The sequence below is a fragment of the Oncorhynchus masou genome, chromosome 33, assembly GCF_036934945.1.
Source record: "Oncorhynchus masou masou isolate Uvic2021 chromosome 33, UVic_Omas_1.1, whole genome shotgun sequence".
NCBI classification, from domain to species: domain Eukaryota; kingdom Metazoa; phylum Chordata; class Actinopteri; order Salmoniformes; family Salmonidae; genus Oncorhynchus; species Oncorhynchus masou.
In genome coordinates, this window is record NC_088244.1 from 22,724,705 (window position 1) to 22,742,785 (window position 18,081).

The 18,081-nt window shown below is 40.7% G+C and overlaps 2 protein-coding genes across 2 annotated transcripts; one reads left to right on the top strand and one right to left on the bottom strand.

The window, feature by feature from the left end:
* Positions 1 to 149: 149 nt before the first annotated feature.
* LOC135528039 (bactericidal permeability-increasing protein-like) lies at positions 150 to 7,954 on the top strand. The gene is made up of 16 exons (XM_064956804.1): positions 150 to 254; positions 458 to 567; positions 661 to 772; positions 1,030 to 1,158; positions 1,611 to 1,766; positions 1,854 to 1,917; positions 2,038 to 2,098; positions 2,194 to 2,285; positions 2,450 to 2,626; positions 2,968 to 3,027; positions 4,858 to 5,025; positions 5,134 to 5,201; positions 5,286 to 5,328; positions 5,520 to 5,583; positions 5,794 to 5,870; positions 7,044 to 7,954. Exons 2-16 carry the CDS (start codon positions 468 to 470, stop codon positions 7,128 to 7,130), a joined length of 1,458 nt encoding a protein of 485 aa, XP_064812876.1. The 5' UTR covers positions 150 to 254; positions 458 to 467; the 3' UTR covers positions 7,131 to 7,954.
* Positions 7,955 to 13,530: 5,576 nt separating this feature from the next.
* On the bottom strand, positions 13,531 to 16,055 carry LOC135528040 (PRELI domain containing protein 3B-like). Its single transcript, XM_064956805.1, has 6 exons — positions 15,932 to 16,055; positions 14,844 to 15,012; positions 14,600 to 14,689; positions 14,427 to 14,497; positions 14,219 to 14,321; positions 13,531 to 14,120 (listed from the first exon to the last, which is right to left on the bottom strand). The coding sequence occupies exons 1-6, from the start codon at positions 15,961 to 15,963 to the stop codon at positions 14,004 to 14,006; spliced, it is 582 nt and encodes a 193-aa protein (XP_064812877.1). The 5' UTR covers positions 15,964 to 16,055; the 3' UTR covers positions 13,531 to 14,003.
* Positions 16,056 to 18,081: the final 2,026 nt, after the last annotated feature.

Below are 18,081 nucleotides of genomic sequence, written 5' to 3' on the forward strand. Positions count from 1 at the left end.
GTGGAGATTATAAAGCAGACCAAAAGAAAAGTTTAACAGTCATCAGACATGGAGAGTATGTTTCCTGTTTTTCACACTCTACTTAGCAACAGTATATCTCAGCACCACTCACCAAAGGGGATAGGTGTTCAGCAGTTTCACTTTACAATGAAACAGGAAGCTAATAGACTATATATAAATATCACATGATTTGAGCACAGTCCCAAATCAGACCTACAGCCATCTATCTACACTAGAGCTAATAATCAACCTAGGTAAAAAATTCTTCCTTTTATTGTACATGCATAAATCTATAGTCTCTGTATGTATGTATCTCTTATGCAAATCATGTTAACCACTTAACAAAATTATCTTTATTTGCTGATTTGCTGGATACAGTTGAAAAAAAAGTTGTTTATGGTATTTTATAAAAGCAGTACTATTTCAGAGGAACAACACTGTATATCTCTCCATATAGGGTGTTAAGCATGTTATCCCTCCTAATACTGCTGCTGAATCTTACCAATCATGCTTTTGGACAAAATCCTGCAATAAAGGCCATATTGACAAATAAAGGACTTCAATATGGTAAGAAAATGCTATTTCCTCAATTGTCTTGAGTTAAAATACCAAACCAGAGAAATTGCATTTCAACAGCTACTTTATTCTTGTATCCTCCAGGGTCACACATTGGGGCTGATTGGATGCAGGAGAAGATAGGTAGTGTGATCATACCAGATGTCAGAGGTGGTGTTGACATTGGTATAGGAACGGTGCACTACGTCCTTGATGGGTACAAGTTGTGGCTTTTATTTATGAAATTAAAGTAAACCATTACTGTTTAGAATCTCAGAATAACGTTTAACTTAATCATCATTAGTCAAAGAACCTGCTACAGACATTTTGTGCTTTGTCCTTTGGTGGCAAAGTACCAAGAATGAGTTTGGGTCTAATATTATAACCTAGTCTCCGAAGATGTTCTATGATTTAAAACAGTGCTATTGACACAATGTGCACAACATTGACTGTCTCCACCATCCTTATCTCTAGAATCTCAGTGTCTGGGTGTGATGTTCCAGAGCCTTCAGTGGAGTTCTATGAGGGCGTGGGACTCAAGGCTGTGATCAGTGGCCTCAGCATTTCAATGAGTGGAAATTGGCACACACGTTTTGGCATCATGTGAGTGACAGCAATCAGTTTCTGTTGTCTGATTGGTGCCTGTTTTTCTATTTTTCCATCTTTTAATCTTTCCATGCTATTGGATTATGAGGGTCAGGTACATTATTTATGTCTGTCTCCTGAAAAGGGAGAATCTTTGTTAAATGTATTGGTAACACAACTACTGGTAACACAACTACTGGTAACACAAGGTAACACAACTACTGGTCTCACAACTGCTGATGACAGTATAACAGGAACTGATACACTGATACACTAAATCTGTACAGAGAACAAACATATTATATCTGGGACCAGTCAGATAAGAATGAGTACAGTAGTTCTCTCAACGGCTCTTCCTGTTTTCACATCAGAAGATTTGAGCTTTGAAGCCTGTTCCTTTTGTAATGACTTCAAAACGAATCAAATTTGTAATAACATTATGTCTTGTTCCACTCTTTGTGTGTTTGCAGAACCGATGGTGGCTCATTTGACCTGGCAGTGTTCAATGTGGATGTGACCTCTGTGGTGCAGATAGGAAGTGATCAGAGTGGACACATTTCTATCTTCAGCAAAAACTGTGATGCCAGGGTCAGCGAGGCATCAATCAATTTCCATGGAGGAGCCAGGTATGTTTCAAAATGCATTTAGAGAGAGGGAGAGAAAGAAAGAGATTTATAATTATCATTTTAATTTGGTAACCATTTTGTTAACAGTTTGATCTTCCAGCCATTTGTGAGCCTTTTCCACCATCGCATTAAAGCTATAATTGAGGAAAGAGTGAGTAAATTGATTCACTCATGATTTGTATTCCTTATACCAGTAAATGTTCAAATGATGTGGGGTGTTTTTCAACTGACTGCATGACCATATAATGTATATATATATCACTGCACCCAGATCTGCCCATTGGTTGAAGAGCATGTTACCGATTTGGAGCGACATCTAGCAGAAATGCAAGGTATTGCAGTAGGGAGGACAAAGAAAGAAAATAGGCTTCACAAATATTCTTTCTTCCAGTATTGTGGTGCTCATGGTGTTGTTTTTTCACTACAGTGTCCTTCAAGGTCAATTCTGCTCTAGTTTTGGACGTCCCCCTCACTAACTCACCCCTCGTCGATTCTATTAGCCTTGGTCTGGATTTGAAGGTAGCTTTACCTGATGTGAATGGATACAACATAACCCAATATGATTGTGTTACATGAAGAAAATAGGGTGGGGACTGGGGGTATCATACTTTGCATCAGTAACAAATTGTGTCTTTTTTAAAAGTCAGGATCCTTGCTCAGATTGACTGATTTCTGTGTTCCAGGGTGAGTTCTACAGTGTTCAGAGTCACACAGATCCTCCTTTTAAGGCCGAGCCTTTTCATCTGGCAGAGGACAAAGGCCACATGCTCTCCCTGGGCCTGTCTGAATTCACTGTCAACTCTGCCTCCTATGCTTACTTCTCCGCTGGACTCCTGCAGGCCCAAATAAATGACAGCATGGTGTGTGTGCGTGTGTGTGGGGAACAGGAGTCCTTACAAGGATAGTAAAACAAGGAAAATTGCTATTTTAGGTTTAGGGTTACACTTAGGGTTAGGTTTAGAATTATGGTAAAGGTGTGTGTGTGTGTGTGTGTGTGTGTGTGTGTGTGTGTGTGTGTGTGTGTGTGTGTGTGTGTGTGTGTGTGTGTGTGTGTGTGTGCGTGCGTGCGTGCGTGCGTGCGTGCACGCGCGTGTGTGCGTGCAAATGTTCATGTCTGTCTGTCTGTTTTTCTGTCAACTACAGTCAACTACAGTCAACCTTCGTATTTAACCCTTCCCCTTACTTCCTCTATTTATCTCAGATCCCCAAGACCTCTCCTTTCCGTCTCAACACAACCTCCTTCGGGCCTCTCATCCCTCAGGTAACACCCAGAAAATCCTTGGCCGTTGCCAAAGGTAAAATGCATTCAGTGGCCAGTTTATTAGCATCACCAATTTAGTACCGGGTCGGACCCACCTTTGCCTCCAGAACAGCCTGAATTCTTGTCAGAAACATTCCACGGGGATGTTGGTCCATGCTGACGCGATGGCATCACGCAGTTGCTGCAGATTGGACAGCGGTACATTCATACTGCAAACGGCCCATTCCATCTCATCCCAAAGATGCTCTATTGGGTTTGGCCAGCAAAAATGTTCAGATACACAGTGGCGTTCAATCGTTGCTCAGTTGGTATGAAGGGACCTAACATGTGCCAGGGAAACATTCCCCACACCAGTAACGACCGTCACCAGCCTGTACCGTTGACACCAGGCAAAATGGATCAATGGACTCATGCTACTTATGCCAAAACCTGACTGCTATCAGCATGATGCAAAAGGAACCGGGATTTGTCAGATCAGGCAATGTTTTTCCACTTCTTAACTGTCCAGTGTTGGTGATCACGTGCCCACTGGAGCTGCTTCTTCTTGTTTTTAGCTGATAGGAGTGGAACCCTGTGTGGTCGTCTGATTCAATAGCCCATCCGTGACAAAGATTGACGGATTGTGCGTTCCGAGATCCTGTTCTGCACACCACTGTTGTACTGTGCCGTTATATGTCTGTTTGTGTACCGCCTGTTAGCTTGCACACATTCTTGCCATTTTCCTTCGACCTCTCTTATCAATGAGCTGTTTTCACCCACAGGACTGCTGCTGACTGGATGTTTTTTGTTTGTCGCACCATTCTCTGTAAACCCTAGACACTGTTGTGCATGACAAAAAGCCCAGGAGAGCAGCCGTTTCTGAAATACTGGATCCGACGTGCCTGGAACCCATGATTATAGCACGCTCAAAGTCACTTAGGTCACTAGTTTTGCCCATTCATACATTCAATTGAACAGTAACTGAATGCCCCAATGCCTGTCTGCCTGCTTTATATAGCAAGCCAAGGCCACATGAATCACGATCTGTAGGAGCGATCCATTTTTGTGAATGGGGTGGTGTACTGAAATCAAATCAAATCACATCTATTTGTCACATACACATGGTTAGCAGATGTTAATGCGAGTGTAGCGAAATGCTTGTGCTTCTAGTTCCGACAATGCAGTAATAACCAACAAGTAATCTAGCTAACAATTCCAAAACTACTACCTTATAGACACAAGTGTAAGGGGATAAAGAATATATATATATGTATATATAATATATGTACATAAAGATATATGAATGAGTGATGGAACAGAGCGGCATAGGCAAGATACAGTAGATGCTATCGAGTACAGTATATACATATGAGATGAGTATGTAAACAAAGTGGCATAGTTAAAGTGGCTAGTGATACATGTATTACATAAAGATGCAGTAGATGATATAGAGTACAGTATATACGTATACATATGAGATGAATAATGTAGGGTATGTAAACATTATATTAGGTAGCATTGTTTAAAGTGGCTAGTGATATATTTTACATAATTTCCTATCAATTCCCATTATTAAAGTGGCTGGAGTTGAGTCAGTGTGTTGGCAGCAGCCACTCAATGTTAGTGGTGGCTGTTTAACAGTCTGATGGCCTTGAGATAGAAGCTGTTTTTCAGTCTCTCGGTCCCAGCTTTGATGCACCTGTACTGACCTCGCCTTCTGGATGATAGCGGGGTGAACAGGCAGTGGCTCGGGTGGTTGTTGTCCTGTCAAACAGTCAATGAGTGTGTATGGACAGTGGAGTTTTGCCCTTGAACAAAATCTTTCTAAATGCACTATTTCATTCCCCCCAGCTTCCCAAGCTCTTCCCCAACATGCTGATGGAACTGCAGGTGTATGCCAGGGACGTTCCAATGTTTTCCTTCCAGGCTGATAAGGTGACAATGGAATTTCCAGGTGCTGTTAAGGCCTTTGCCATCCAGCCAAATGCTTCACGGACTCCACTGTTCAAGCTCAATGTTGTGAGTTAGCTTTTTTGGTTCAGGGTTCATGTAAATCCTTTTCAGTTAATATGTACTTTCAGAATGCATTCTGTGCATGGTTAATTCTAATCAATTCTTCTCTTCCAGGACTCCATCTTAAGTGGGATGATACACATTTCAGAAGAGAAACTCAAAGGCTTGGTGGAACTAAGCAAGTAAGATGAGTTTCAGTTCCACTTGAATGAAATAAATACATTTGATGTGTAAATGAATAAGTAATACTACTCTCCATTTGCTAGTTTTACCCTGACACTTGCATCAAGTGAAGTGGGAACATTCCAGGTAGGATGCAAAGACACTGCATTACCTTTACAATGATATGGTGCACTGCTTAACCTCAGTACGCTGTGGGACGGTTTCTCCATTAGGCATGCTTGTTAGTCCAGGACTAAGCTTAATCTGTATCTGGGAAACTGGCCCTGTATGGATAAATAAAGAGCTACCAAATGTTGACAACGATCACTATTTTCCAGACTGCAGCCCTGGAAAAGTTTATGAAGCTGGGGATGAAGATTTCAGTGTTAGCTAAACTGAACGGTAAGTTCTGAAATGTATGCGGAAAAAAGAGCATACAATCCTAGAGTAGTACTACAGTAGGCCTATTCATGTTCATATTGACCATATACACATTGTCAAACCACACTTCATCATGGCATTACCTTTTAACATACAAAACCATTGTGTGTAAACCTAATGACTGGACTGCTGAAATAGTTACCCTAAACTACTGGTTTTTGTTTGTTGCAGCCAAACTGGAGGAGGGCGTTGTTTTACCCACCATGCACCACATCCATCTGGTTAACCCTGCGCTGAAGATCCAGCAGGTCTGATACCATGTATTATTTTATTGTGTTACTTTTAATCATTTTTTTAGAAAAAAAAAAAATCTTAACTCTTATTTTTCTTAAGACCGCATTGTTGGCTTGTAAATAAGCATTTTACGGTAAGGTCTACTACACCTGTTGTATTTGGCGCATGTAACAAATAAAATTTGATTGGATTTGATCTATTAGTGTATCTTTTAAACCAGCCTCAATTAGTATAGGTTGGAAATCTGTAAATGTGTTTAATTTGCCAGTTATGGCTACATTATTTTGAGTATGTAAGTGTGTGTCAAATCAAATGTTATGTTGCATGCGCCGAATACAAATGTTGTAGACTTTACTGTGAAATACTTGCTTACGAGGTTTCCCAACAATGCAGAGTTTAAAAATAAAATAGTAACACAAGAGGAATACATTTTTATTTTAAAGAGAGTACCAGTACCAGATCAATGTGTAGAGGTGCGAGGTATTTGAGGTACCTGAAAGCAGGGTAAAGTGACTAGTTGTCAGGATAGATAATAATAAAAGTAAAATAAAGAACAGAGTAGCAGCAGCAAATGATGAGTGTAAAAGTGTGTGTTTATGTCTGTGCGTGTGTGTGTAATATGTATGTGTGTGTGTATGTGTGTGGGTTTTGTGTAGGAGTGTCAATGTAGTGTGTGTGTGAGTGTGTGAGTGTGTGTGTGTGTGTGTGTGTGTGTGTGTGTGTGTGTGTGTGTGTGTGTGTGTGTGTGTGTGTGTGTGTGTGTGTGTGTGTGTGTGTGTGTGTGTGTGTGTGTGTGTGTGTGTGTGTGTGTGTGTGTCTAGTGAGTGTGCATAGGGTCAGTGCAGATAGGGTCAGTGAAGATAGTTTGGGTACCATTAATTAACTATTTAACAGTGTGTATGTGTATCTTTACTTTCACCAAAGTAGTTCTGGGAGATACGCCAGAACTAGGGGCGGCAGGTAGCCTAGTGGTTAGAGCATTGGACTAGTAACTGAAAGGTTGCAAGATTGAATCCCCGAGCTGACAAGGTGAAAATATGTTGTTCTGTCCCTGAACAAGGCAGTTAACCCACTGTTCCTAGGCCATCAATGAAAATAAGAATTTGTTCTTAACTGACTTCCTAGTTAAATAAAGGTCTAAAAAATACAGTATTTTGGGTTCATTCAGATGTTTTTTTCTCCCACAGGGATTTGTGTCCATTGCATCAGACCTTGATGTTAAATCTGGCGAGGGAGAGAGCCTTTCTGAAGGGATTTACCATTACCGACTCTAGGTGGTGCCTGCTAATATCATTCATTATTATCCCAGAAAAAAATTATACATTACTAGTTTCTTAATGTAGAACTGCAAGTAGCAACACAGTAACTAATTACTAATTAATGGTTACATTTTTGCACCTAAAACACCAGACGATTGTTATAGATTTTAAAACCTATTATTCAAGAGACAATTTTCAGCTTTGCCTAGTTTTCAGTTAATCAATTATCACAAGTATCACATGAAATGTACTGCTTCACCTGAAATTACATTTGAGCATTGCCCCATTTTGGATAACTCACTGATTAAAGAGAGGAACAAGACAACTTGTACTGTAACGCTGCTAAAAACAACTGATTGCAGCTCACAATAAACCTGATTGCAACTCTGGACAATAAAGCTGTGTGATGCAATACAATGAAACACCACATTAATACACTGAAAAAGTATTGTTTTACTAAAAGTGAATGTCTGTTTTGTTGAAGTGTTGGCTATGGCAAGGTTTACAAGGCTACAGTAAACATGGAGTCCCCCAAGCAGTGCTTCATTTGAGCCAGAACAGGATCCGGCACCAGTCAGATTTGATTTATTTCATTCAGGTGTGGTATCGAAAAGATCCCCCCTGCCAGTATTCCCCCCCCCCTTCACGTGAACGCGCACACACTCAATTCTTCATTGTTGCAACTTGCATGCTAGTTGAGATGTCTGATCACGTTAGGCTCCATTTTATTTTTGATGTAATTTTGATCGCGGGCAGGCACAAGTAATGTCTGCAGTTTTCGGTTTGGCTATTTGTTTCAAGTGTATTAGCCTATAAATAAATCTCTTTGCCAAAATGTGTCACCTCTCCCATCTCTTATTCGACTAGTAGTTGTTCTAAAAGGTTTATTGCTTGCCTACATTGACTCTGATGTGTGCCACAGAAAGTACTTGACTCTAGCTACAAAGTAAGGAATCTAGAAGGGAGGGGGGGGGGGGGGGTTGGCAAGGCTATTTTCTTGCCTGCCAACCCCCCCTTCTATCATGGGACTGCAAGGCGTGGCACACTTCAGAATCAATTTTGGTGACATTAGTCACAAGGAAGTGGTTATTTCAGCAATAATAGTTTTCAGAGGCCTCTACTGCTCTCTCTACCCATCCCACAATCCCCCATCCCATCATGCTTTTCCCTCTTATGGCTTTTCCTAAAATGTTTTACAACTTTTCTGTTTTAGTTTTTAAGAATGTAGGTACAGTAGTAATAATAAAATAATAATAACAATAATAAATCAAACGTGTACTCTGGGCGAAAAAAAAGTTCAAATATATAAGTCAACGTGAGTGCATATCCATTATCACAGTAAACTGTTATAATAATAGAAAAAAATAAGAAAAAAATAAATAAATGTATAATAATATAATAAACAAAACTATGACTGAATGTGCCTCCATGAAGAATCCCTCCCCAATAGGTCCCTTTTGTCAAGACTTCCTCCGAAGTCGGTCCCTCTCCTTGTTCGGGCGACGTTCAGCGGTCGACGTCACCGGTCTTCTAGCCATCGCCGATCCACCTTTCATTTTCCATTTGTTTTGTCTTGTCTTTCCACACACCTGGTTTCAACTCCATCAATTACATGTTGTGTATTTAACCCTCTGTCCCCCCCATGTCCTTGTCCGGTATTGTTTATTGTAAGTGCTTGTGCACGTTATGTCTGGTGTGCGTCGGGTTTTGTACCCATTTAATGATTGTTCTGGTTTCCGGTTGGTTTTTTATTATTAAACTGCGCCGTTGGAAACACAGTTTTTGCTCTCCTGCGTCTGACTTCTCTGCCACCAGTACGTACCCCTTATACCTTTGCCCTCAATAGGACACCCCCAGCACCTCCACCATCCCCATCAACCTCCACCCACCCCTCAACCACAAAACACAATAATGACAGTAATAATATAAATTAAAACACAAAATATATATACCAAGATATATATACACATACACACACATGTACATGTACAGTACATATACATAAACATATTCATAAGACACTCAACTTATCTCTTATCTCTTTTCCTACATCAGATATGCAGGTGACATTTCCACCTGGATGACAGCACATAATCAGCCAGACGGAGATGCTCTTCATCCGAAGGAATGCCTGCCCATTCTCAGAAATTAGATCATCTGAGATGATCACGTCGTTTACATTCCAGTCCTTGTCAGCTCCATATTTGACGACTTCAACTCACACCCTGCTGGAATCTCTGCATTATCAGATTCCCCTCTGTTATTAATCTCTATATTGTAATCAAAAAAAGTGTTTCAAAATGCTGTACTTTTATTAATATATATGTTCAGATCATTCTTGAGAAAGAAGGGGTGTAATATCTCCAGATGGGTGTGTGGTTGTCATGCCCTGGCCATAGAGAGACTTTTATTCTCTATTTTGGTTAGGCCAGGGTGTGACTAGGGTGGTCATTCTAGTTTCCTTATTTCTATGTTTTCTATTTATTTGTGTTTGGCCGGGTGTGGTTCTCAATCAGAGGCAGCTGTCTATTGTTGTCTCTGATTGAGAATCATACTTCGGTAGCCTTTTCCCCACCTATTTTGTGTCTGCACCAGACAGAAATGTTTCGTTTCGGTCCACGGTGTTATTTTGTGTCAGTGTTCAGTTTGAATAAATTATCATGAACCCGTGCTGCGCTTTGGTCCTCTTCTTCAGATGAGCGTTAGTGGTGCTCTTCCTTACCCATGCCAAGAAGATGTTACTTGTTGTGGGGTCTTTGCCTTGAAAGTAAGTGTGAGAGTATACGTAATGTAAAATTAACCTACTGAAAGTATACGGACTAAAAAGCAAAACAGAACTGTCAAATTATATTATAGCCATGTCGTTGTATACTGGCGAATTAGAGTTAAGTGCAACAATTTTGTTTGGGAAACAAATGCCATTTGATTTTTTCCCCCAGTTAGCTGAATGTGTTCTGGAGTCAATTGTTTTTTCAAATAAGAAAGATGATAACATCATGAGATAAGAAATAGCAGTCACACTCCTCAAACACTGGTATGTTCAATTTCTAATTTAATATAATTGTAGATTTAAAAAAAAACATTTTACATGGATCTTTCAAGGTTCTTTGATCCAACTTCTGACTAGATGGCCACTAAAACACTTGTATTTAAAAAATTGTTACAAGAAATCTATACTGTTCCATTTGCTCAGAAAAATACATGTAAAGATGTATAGACTACTTGACATTATGTTTGGCTAGATGACCTGAGCCAACTGTGCCACTTCTGTGGGGAGGTGGACAATGAGGAAGACACTGACTGGGTAATTGCTTGTTCACTTCTAAAGGCACATTTTTACGAGTATAAATGTGTATAAGCAGTCAATTTTCCAGAGGTAGTATAATTCCGCTTTGTCTGATAATGAAATAATTGTTATTCAAGAAAATGGATTTTAATGTTTTAAATATATTAATTTGTCATCATAAAGTTGATTGTTTGTGACCGCTGCCCACGATGATTCCACCAGTCCTGTATGAAATCCATCTCATTGGACAATTTTTTAAACATTTTTAAACCTTTATTTAACTAGGCGACTTGGCTAGTTAAATAAAGGTTTAATTTTTTTTATTATTATTATTTTAAGTTAAGAACAATTCAGACTATGTCTGCGCTGCCTGTCAGCACGAGGTTAGGCTTGAGTTGACAGTGTCACCTGAAACTTCCATAAAAAGTGGACTAAATGTTCAGTCGAGCTGTTGCAGCTTTCCAATATTTGTGAACTGAGATAAGGCAGAGCTTTACCTAGCATGGACTTGTAGATGACCTGTAGCCAGTGGGTCTGGCGACGAATATGTAGCGAGGGCCAGCCGACTAGAGCATACAGGTCGCAGTGGTGGGTGGTATAAGGTGCTTTAGTGACAAAATGGATGGCACTGTGATAAACTGCATCCAGTTTGCTGAGTAGTGTTGAAAGCTATTTTGTCGATGACATCGCCGAAGTCGAGGATCGGTAGGATAGTCAGTTTTACTAGGGTAAGTTTGGAGGCGTGAGTGAAGGACACACTGAACTCTGTCTGCAAAGTAGTTGGTGAACCAGGCAAGGCAGTCATCAGAAAAACCGAGGCTACTGAGTGCCGATAAGAATATGGTTATTGACAGAGTCAAAAGCCTTGGCAAGGTCGATGAAGACGGCTGCACAGTACTGTCTTTTATCGATGGCGGTTATAATATCGTTTAGTACCTTGAGCGTGTGTATGTTTGGCAGCATGAGTGAAGGATGCTTTGTTGTGAAATAGAAAGCTGATTCTAGATTTAATTTTGGATTAGAGATGTTTAATGTGAGTCTGGAAGGAGACTTTACAGTCTAACCAGACACCGAGGTATTTGTAGTTGTCCACATATTCTAAGTCAGAACCATCTAGAGTAGTGATGCTGGACGGGTGGGTAGGTGCAGCTTTCCAATATCAATGTTGTGGCTAGAGTCAAATACTTTCTGTAGCACACACTACTGGTCAACATAAGCTACCAAAAATGATTATGAAGTGTGCCAGGCCTTGCAAGAAAATCAGTCAAATACTTTCTATAGAACAAACTTCAGGTTAGGCAACTGAAATGAATAATTAATGTATGTGATATATTAAACATAGAGGAGGGAGTAAAATATATGCAAGCAATAAACATTTCAGAACAACTACTAGTCAAATAAGACATGGAAGAGATGACGAATTTTGGCAAAGAGATGTATTTATAGTCTAATACACTTGAAAAAAATAGCCAAACCGAAAACTGCAGACATTACTGGTGCCTCCCCCGCTATCAAAAATAAATTAAACGCAGCCGAACGTGATCCGAAATCTCAACTCGCAAGCAAGTCGCAGCAATGAAGAATTGAGTACGTGCGCGTCCACGCTAAGGAGGGGTGGGGGAGAATTCTGGCATGGGGGAGCTTTTCGGCACAACACCTGCACCTATTTACCCGGATACAGTACCTCTTGCGGCACGATTGATTCATTGTGTCAATGTTCGCACTGTAAACATTCTAATAAAAGCGATGAGCGTTAAATCAAGTTGCTTCCTCGTTATTTCTCCCGCCCCTAGAAAGACCATTAAGTCAATGCGCGGTGATCCTTCTGTGTAGTCATCGAGTTTGATTAAATGTTGATGACAAAAATCCAGAGAGAACTGGTGAATCGAACCCAGAATGAGACAGAACTGTCAGTGCCGGCCGGAGGAAAGGAGTGAGGGGCAAACTGTTCATGATGGCGATGCCTTAGCTAGAAGCTGTTCATCCCGCCACTTCAGCATCACCACCCACACCTCCACTCGCGAGTCAGACTGAGCAGGAGAGGGAAACGGGGAGCAGATGCAATTTGCAGTTCAAGAACAAGAAAACATATTACCCCTGGCTTGTCATGCAGAATTAAAAAATGGGCTGTACAACATGCAAAAACATGGGGAGCTTGGATCTACAAACGACTGGAGGGATTAAACTATCTAGCAAAAGTGTGACTGGAATGTAGTTTCATCCTCTGCCTTTGACATTTAAAAAAGTCTTCAGAAAAAAGGTTTTTGAACATGCCCGAACCAAGGCGCAATTTGGTTCGGCATGTTCCAAATCAACTGTCACTGTCCAATTATCCTGAACATAACCCTGTCCCAGTGTCCACTGTCGACGTTCACTGACTACACCCAACACTAATGTTGTGTAAATCGCATACTGTAGTAATGGTCAAGCCATTTGTTCAATTCTTTCAAACGTATTACATTTGTTACTTGCTACAAACATTTTGTATGTGATGGGGGGAAAAAATGTTTACAATAATGCTGCTTTCTAATAATCTGTGTTGGTTGGGTTCATGCGAGTGACATATTGACTACACAAGAGTACACCCAGAACATTGCTCTGGGATCTAGGAGTATCTCAGTTTCAAGGTAAGAAGCCTGGCATCTATCAGTCAGTCTCATGCAGCAACCAACCATGCTTATAAGACTTGTTTGTGTAGCAGTACAAAGGGAATGCCCCTTTTCAGAGTTTCATCAGGCAGTTTGTGAACCTCTCCAGCCATGATAAAGATTTCTTCCTTTACTTTAAATTTTAGTCCTTAGTGGTGAATTTCCCCAACAGGATATAACTTATGTCTCATGAGCTTAGTTCAACTGTCATACTGCATCATAACCAGAAAAAAAATGTGCAATCATTTGTCAACAAAATAAAATGTAAACAAACACTATACAGCCTCAAAACTATAATTTTGTTATATGTCTGAATTTGACAGTGGTTACATTCCTCCAGCACCATCCTTTAGCTTTTTACCAAAACAGAGTTTGGGAGGTCATTTTGTTAGTTTCTACTGCTGATTGCTGCTTTAAAATTCAAGTTTGCATTCTTGAATATGTAGCACAGTGACTTTACATCACAAAACAGACCCACAAACAAGCATAAAAATATATTTTATCTTCTCAGTAAGTGAACAGTTCCATGAAAATGACCGACAGCCTCTTAAAGATTGGTAAGTACATGGCTTGCATAGGCAACATAGAATGATGTTAAATGGAATGGTCAAATGCCAGAGTAAACCTGTTAGACAGCCGACCATAGAACAACAATAGAAAAAAGACAGGAGAATAAATAGAAACTTGATGACCTATAGGCACAGTGTGATTGAAAACGTTAGACTACAAATCCCATGAGCCTCAAATGCAACTTGGCTCCACCATGTTCAATGTCATCAGCTTCACTCTGTGTACCCAACAGCATGTACCCTGCTTGTAAAGACAGTCCGCTGAGGGAATCGTGCGTTCTTGTGACAAGATGAGTGGACCAATACAGGAGGTGGCTGTGCTGGCAGATAAGGTTGGTCTCCCCTTTCAGAGGAAATGTCTGAGGTACATTGAGATGAAGGATGATCATTTCTCTGTGACTGCTGCTGCCATGGGGATGCGGATAGTGGCCTGTGCAGTCGCTGCCAGCTCCTCGATCTCTGTGTTTAACCGCCTGATGACCCACTCCATTGCCTCTCGTCCCTGGACACAACAAAACACACAGGGGAAAGTTAGGGGTTGAACATTTCCACTCATAAATATTTAATCCAGGCTGCATGTGCGAAGGATAGAGGTCATACTTTGCCTGCATTCGCTGAGATGGTTTTGGCCATGAGCCCCTCCAGGTAACTGCTCAAACTAATTCCTTTCACAGAGATCAGTGCCTCTTGTGTCAGTATGGTCCTAAACATAAGGATAAACAGAAAAAAAACTGTTTAGCTGTGAAAACGCAAAGCTATTTATCAATTTTCAGGGAATATAAACTCAAACCATCAACAAATCACATACTTTTCGGGATCCTGCGGATGCGGCCTGTATGTTAACTTTTCGTCCACAGATACTATGTTAGTACATGAAATCTGAAAGCAGAGGAAAGTGCATCAACGTTAGCCAACAAGGCTAAAAGGTGGAGTTTTCTATAGTATTCACAAATGAACATCCGACAACAGCGGTGAACTCACATTTGTAGATTGTAGCTCAAATGTCTTTTCCTTGGGGTCTACCACCGAATGTTCCTGGATGTATGTGTTTGTTCGTGTTATACCAATGAGCTGTGAGAAAAGACAATGACATCCTCACTGTCAGTGAAATACGTTTGACATCACTAACAAAATAATACATCCTCAGATCTGCTGAATGCACTTCTCAGGAGAATCGCATTAGTGGCAACATTGGAGACAGGCATCCACTGTGCTGAGGACTTACAGTCTTGGCCAAGGAGGGCAGTCCCCACTCTGTGCTGAGCAGTCGGTTGCTGCATAGCCGACCTTGTGTGTCCACATGTCTGTTCAACACATCCACCCCTACCACGCCAGGGTTCATAGGGTTGGGGTACTTCTGCATTGCCGCCTTTGTCACTGTCTCCCACGGGTGGCTGTGGGGGGACAACACAGGAAATCAATATTACTGTAATAATACAGTATCATAATGTGTGCATATCATAATGATACCATGTGTGCATGTGAACCTCCTGGTTGTGCCCCCACATGAATACATTTGAAAAACTGTCCTGACATTATTGTACTGTGTTATGTCGATTGGGTTAAGAAATATGAATTATGGGTTCAGTAATACAAGGTACTTGGTTTGACCTTGACAATGTTTATTTTTTACAATCCCTATTCATGATGTGAGGTAAACAGAGGCATTTCCTCACTCAATTAATTCCCCAAAGAGTATTAAGCTGTGAATATATAGTGACATAACAACCATGATTCCACCATTGACAGAGCCTCCGGTATAGCTAGTTGGAATAGAAATACCTTTATTCCAGTCTCAGAGAGTGCATGCCTAGTGGTGCGGCACGGGACATCACCAAAAAGAACATTGAGCTAAAATTCGATTAATAGATGAATTCACATGACCTTAAACAAGTAACAGTTAGCTGAAGCAAAGCACCGGAATCCCGTGACACTGCTGTAAACTTCCGGCTAACAGTTAACTACTTGTAATGCAGCTAACTAATGTAATGTCAAAGATATGGTAATGTGGCTGGCTAGCTTGCATTCAATTACTGTACTGTCTTTGTTGTATAGCTAGCTAACTATCATTATTTTTCCTAGTTTAGTAATGGTAAAATGGAAGTTTGATGTGTTGGCTAGCCAAATATTTGGCTAAAGTCAGCTGTTTGCTACCAAAAACCCGTTGACTTGTACCAGAAGCTAGTTGACTAAAAGTAAAGAGCTATCGCGCGCTAACTGGCTGGTTGCTAACCTAGCTACAAACTTCAATAAGCTAGTTAATATCAAAGTATTTAAATTAAACACGTTTTAGAACTTTTATAAATTACTCACTTGAATATGTGTTCTGAGGTCCAGATCTTCATGTTTTAAACCGTTCAGTCAGTACTTGGACGCCGGTGACTTGTGACAGCAGTTATAAAGGAAAGATGTTGCCAAATTGCCCAACATGTGGTGCTCCCTCTGGTGGCGACCAGAAGTATGTCATCCGACTAGTGATTGGTCGTTCGCGAACGAGTCGGCTCTAAGAGCCGGCTCTTGTAGGTGAACGTTGGGAGACGGCTCGCATATCAGAAGAGCCGAATCAATTTATAAAAATATATACAAATTAAGATATTAATAATCAAAATATTTAAATGAATAGAATTAGCTAATTCAAAGAACGAAAAAATAAATAAAATAATATGGGTCTAAATGCTCAAGCCCACACATTCGTTCTGACTGTGCTCAGACGAACAGCCTCACCTGTTGTTCCTGTCAATCAGACACGCAGTGTCAACCAATGAACCACAGATGGGTAAGGGAGTGCCGAGCCAACTCACTCACAGTCACACACTGAGCAGCCGAGAACAGTGAGGAAGGACAGCTGTGAAAACAACAGCTGGAAAATGAGTCGGAAGCATAGTAGCATTTGGATGCATTTTAATAATGTAGACAATGTTGGAGCACCGTGTAAAATTTGCCAAAACAAAATCTCATATAAAGCCGGTTCTACGCACAACCTTCACAGGCATATGCGAACTGTCTACTCAACTGTGAAGCTAGTTGTAGCGGAGCTTCGAGAAACTAGCGGGCCTGCTAGTGATAGTGGTAGAGCCAGCACCTCCACACGTGGAGATGTATCCACTCAGTCAAGTAGGCCTACTCCGCGACCCACAGCAACGCAGTCTTCTATGGACCAATTTATGCCAAAGTCTATGTCTGTAGCAAAATAAGGCCAAATTGATATTGCATTGGATAAAATGATTGCCACTGATTTCCAGACATTTTTGATCGTGGAGGACAGAGGTTTTTAGAAATGATAGCAATAGCCTAAATCCAATGTACACAATTCCAAGCAGGAAAACCCTTTCAAAATCACTTATTCCACAACTGTATGAGAGCACACAGGCTTCAGTGCAGGAAAGAGTCCAAAAGCTGCAGTTTGCCTTACCACTGACTTCAGGACATCAAGGGTAACCACTTCTTACATGTCGGTTACATGTCACTTCATTGAAGATTTTTCAATGTCTAGCTGTCTTCTGGACTGCTTTGAGTTCAGTGACAGACACACCTCAGAGAACTTGGCAGAGGAACTGTTGAGAGTGGCCAGAGAATGGCAAGTAGATGGAAAAGTGGTCTGTTGTTAGCAACAATGAAGCTAACATAACTATTTTTAAATGGACTCATCAGCAATGTCTTGCCCACACAATCAACCTGGTTGTAAGAGATGCTCTGAAGGTAATGAAACCCACTGTGGACAAAGTGAAAGCAGCTGTGGAATACTTCCACAGGAGCACAGTAAGTGCTGGAAAACTAAAGTCTACATGACGCCAGATGGGGATGCCTGAGCTGAGGCCTAAACAAGACTGCACTACAAGGTGGAATTCAACATTTTATATGTTGAAGCGGTTTCTTGAGTCAAAGGATGCCGTCATCTCTACCCTGGCCATTGTCAATGCACCTGTTGATGCTCTGACCCAAGAGGAATGGGAAGTGATGGAGGAGGTGTGCAGAGTCCTGGAACCCTTTGAGCAGGTCACTGTGGAGATCAGTGGAGAGAGGTACAGTAAGCAGGTATCATTATTTAATCCAGTATTATATATGTATATGACCAGTAGATGAGAATATAATATCAGTAGACAAAACATGAACCTGAACTGTTCTGGGACAAATAATTACTGAGAGAAGAAATCGCATCAGCTCCTCAAAAGTGAGGCAGCTTGCATTTCTGAATGCAAATCTCCCATAAAAGCTAAATCTGGTCAGCATTGCTGTGTGCTGCTGGTTATAACATGGCAATAAAGAAGAGAGAGAAAATAGGGGCCAGTTTAATGTTTTAAGTGGGATGCTGCAGTTTTGCACATTGTTATTTGTCTTTGATATGGTGCAATATTCTATTATTATGTTGTTCAGACTGTATTCGTTTTGAATTGTTACATTTATATGCACTTTGTTTATATACATTAAAAAAGTTATACTTTAAATGCACATGTGTAATAGCA

Coding starts and splice junctions, on each gene's coding strand:
- LOC135528040 (XM_064956805.1), bottom strand. CDS start 15,963: ATGAAGATCTGGACCTCAGAACACATATTCAA. Junction 14,498..14,599: donor TTGAGCTACAATCTACAAAT/GTGAGTTCACCG, acceptor CTCTGCTTTCAG/ATTTCATGTACTAACATAGT. Junction 14,322..14,426: donor CATCCGCAGGATCCCGAAAA/GTATGTGATTTG, acceptor CCTTATGTTTAG/GACCATACTGACACAAGAGG.
- LOC135528039 (XM_064956804.1), top strand. CDS start 468: ATGTTATCCCTCCTAATACTGCTGCTGAATCTTACCAATCATGCTTTT. Junction 3,028..4,857: donor TCGGGCCTCTCATCCCTCAG/GTAACACCCAGA, acceptor CATTCCCCCCAG/CTTCCCAAGCTCTTCCCCAA. Junction 5,584..5,793: donor AGTGTTAGCTAAACTGAACG/GTAAGTTCTGAA, acceptor TGTTTGTTGCAG/CCAAACTGGAGGAGGGCGTT.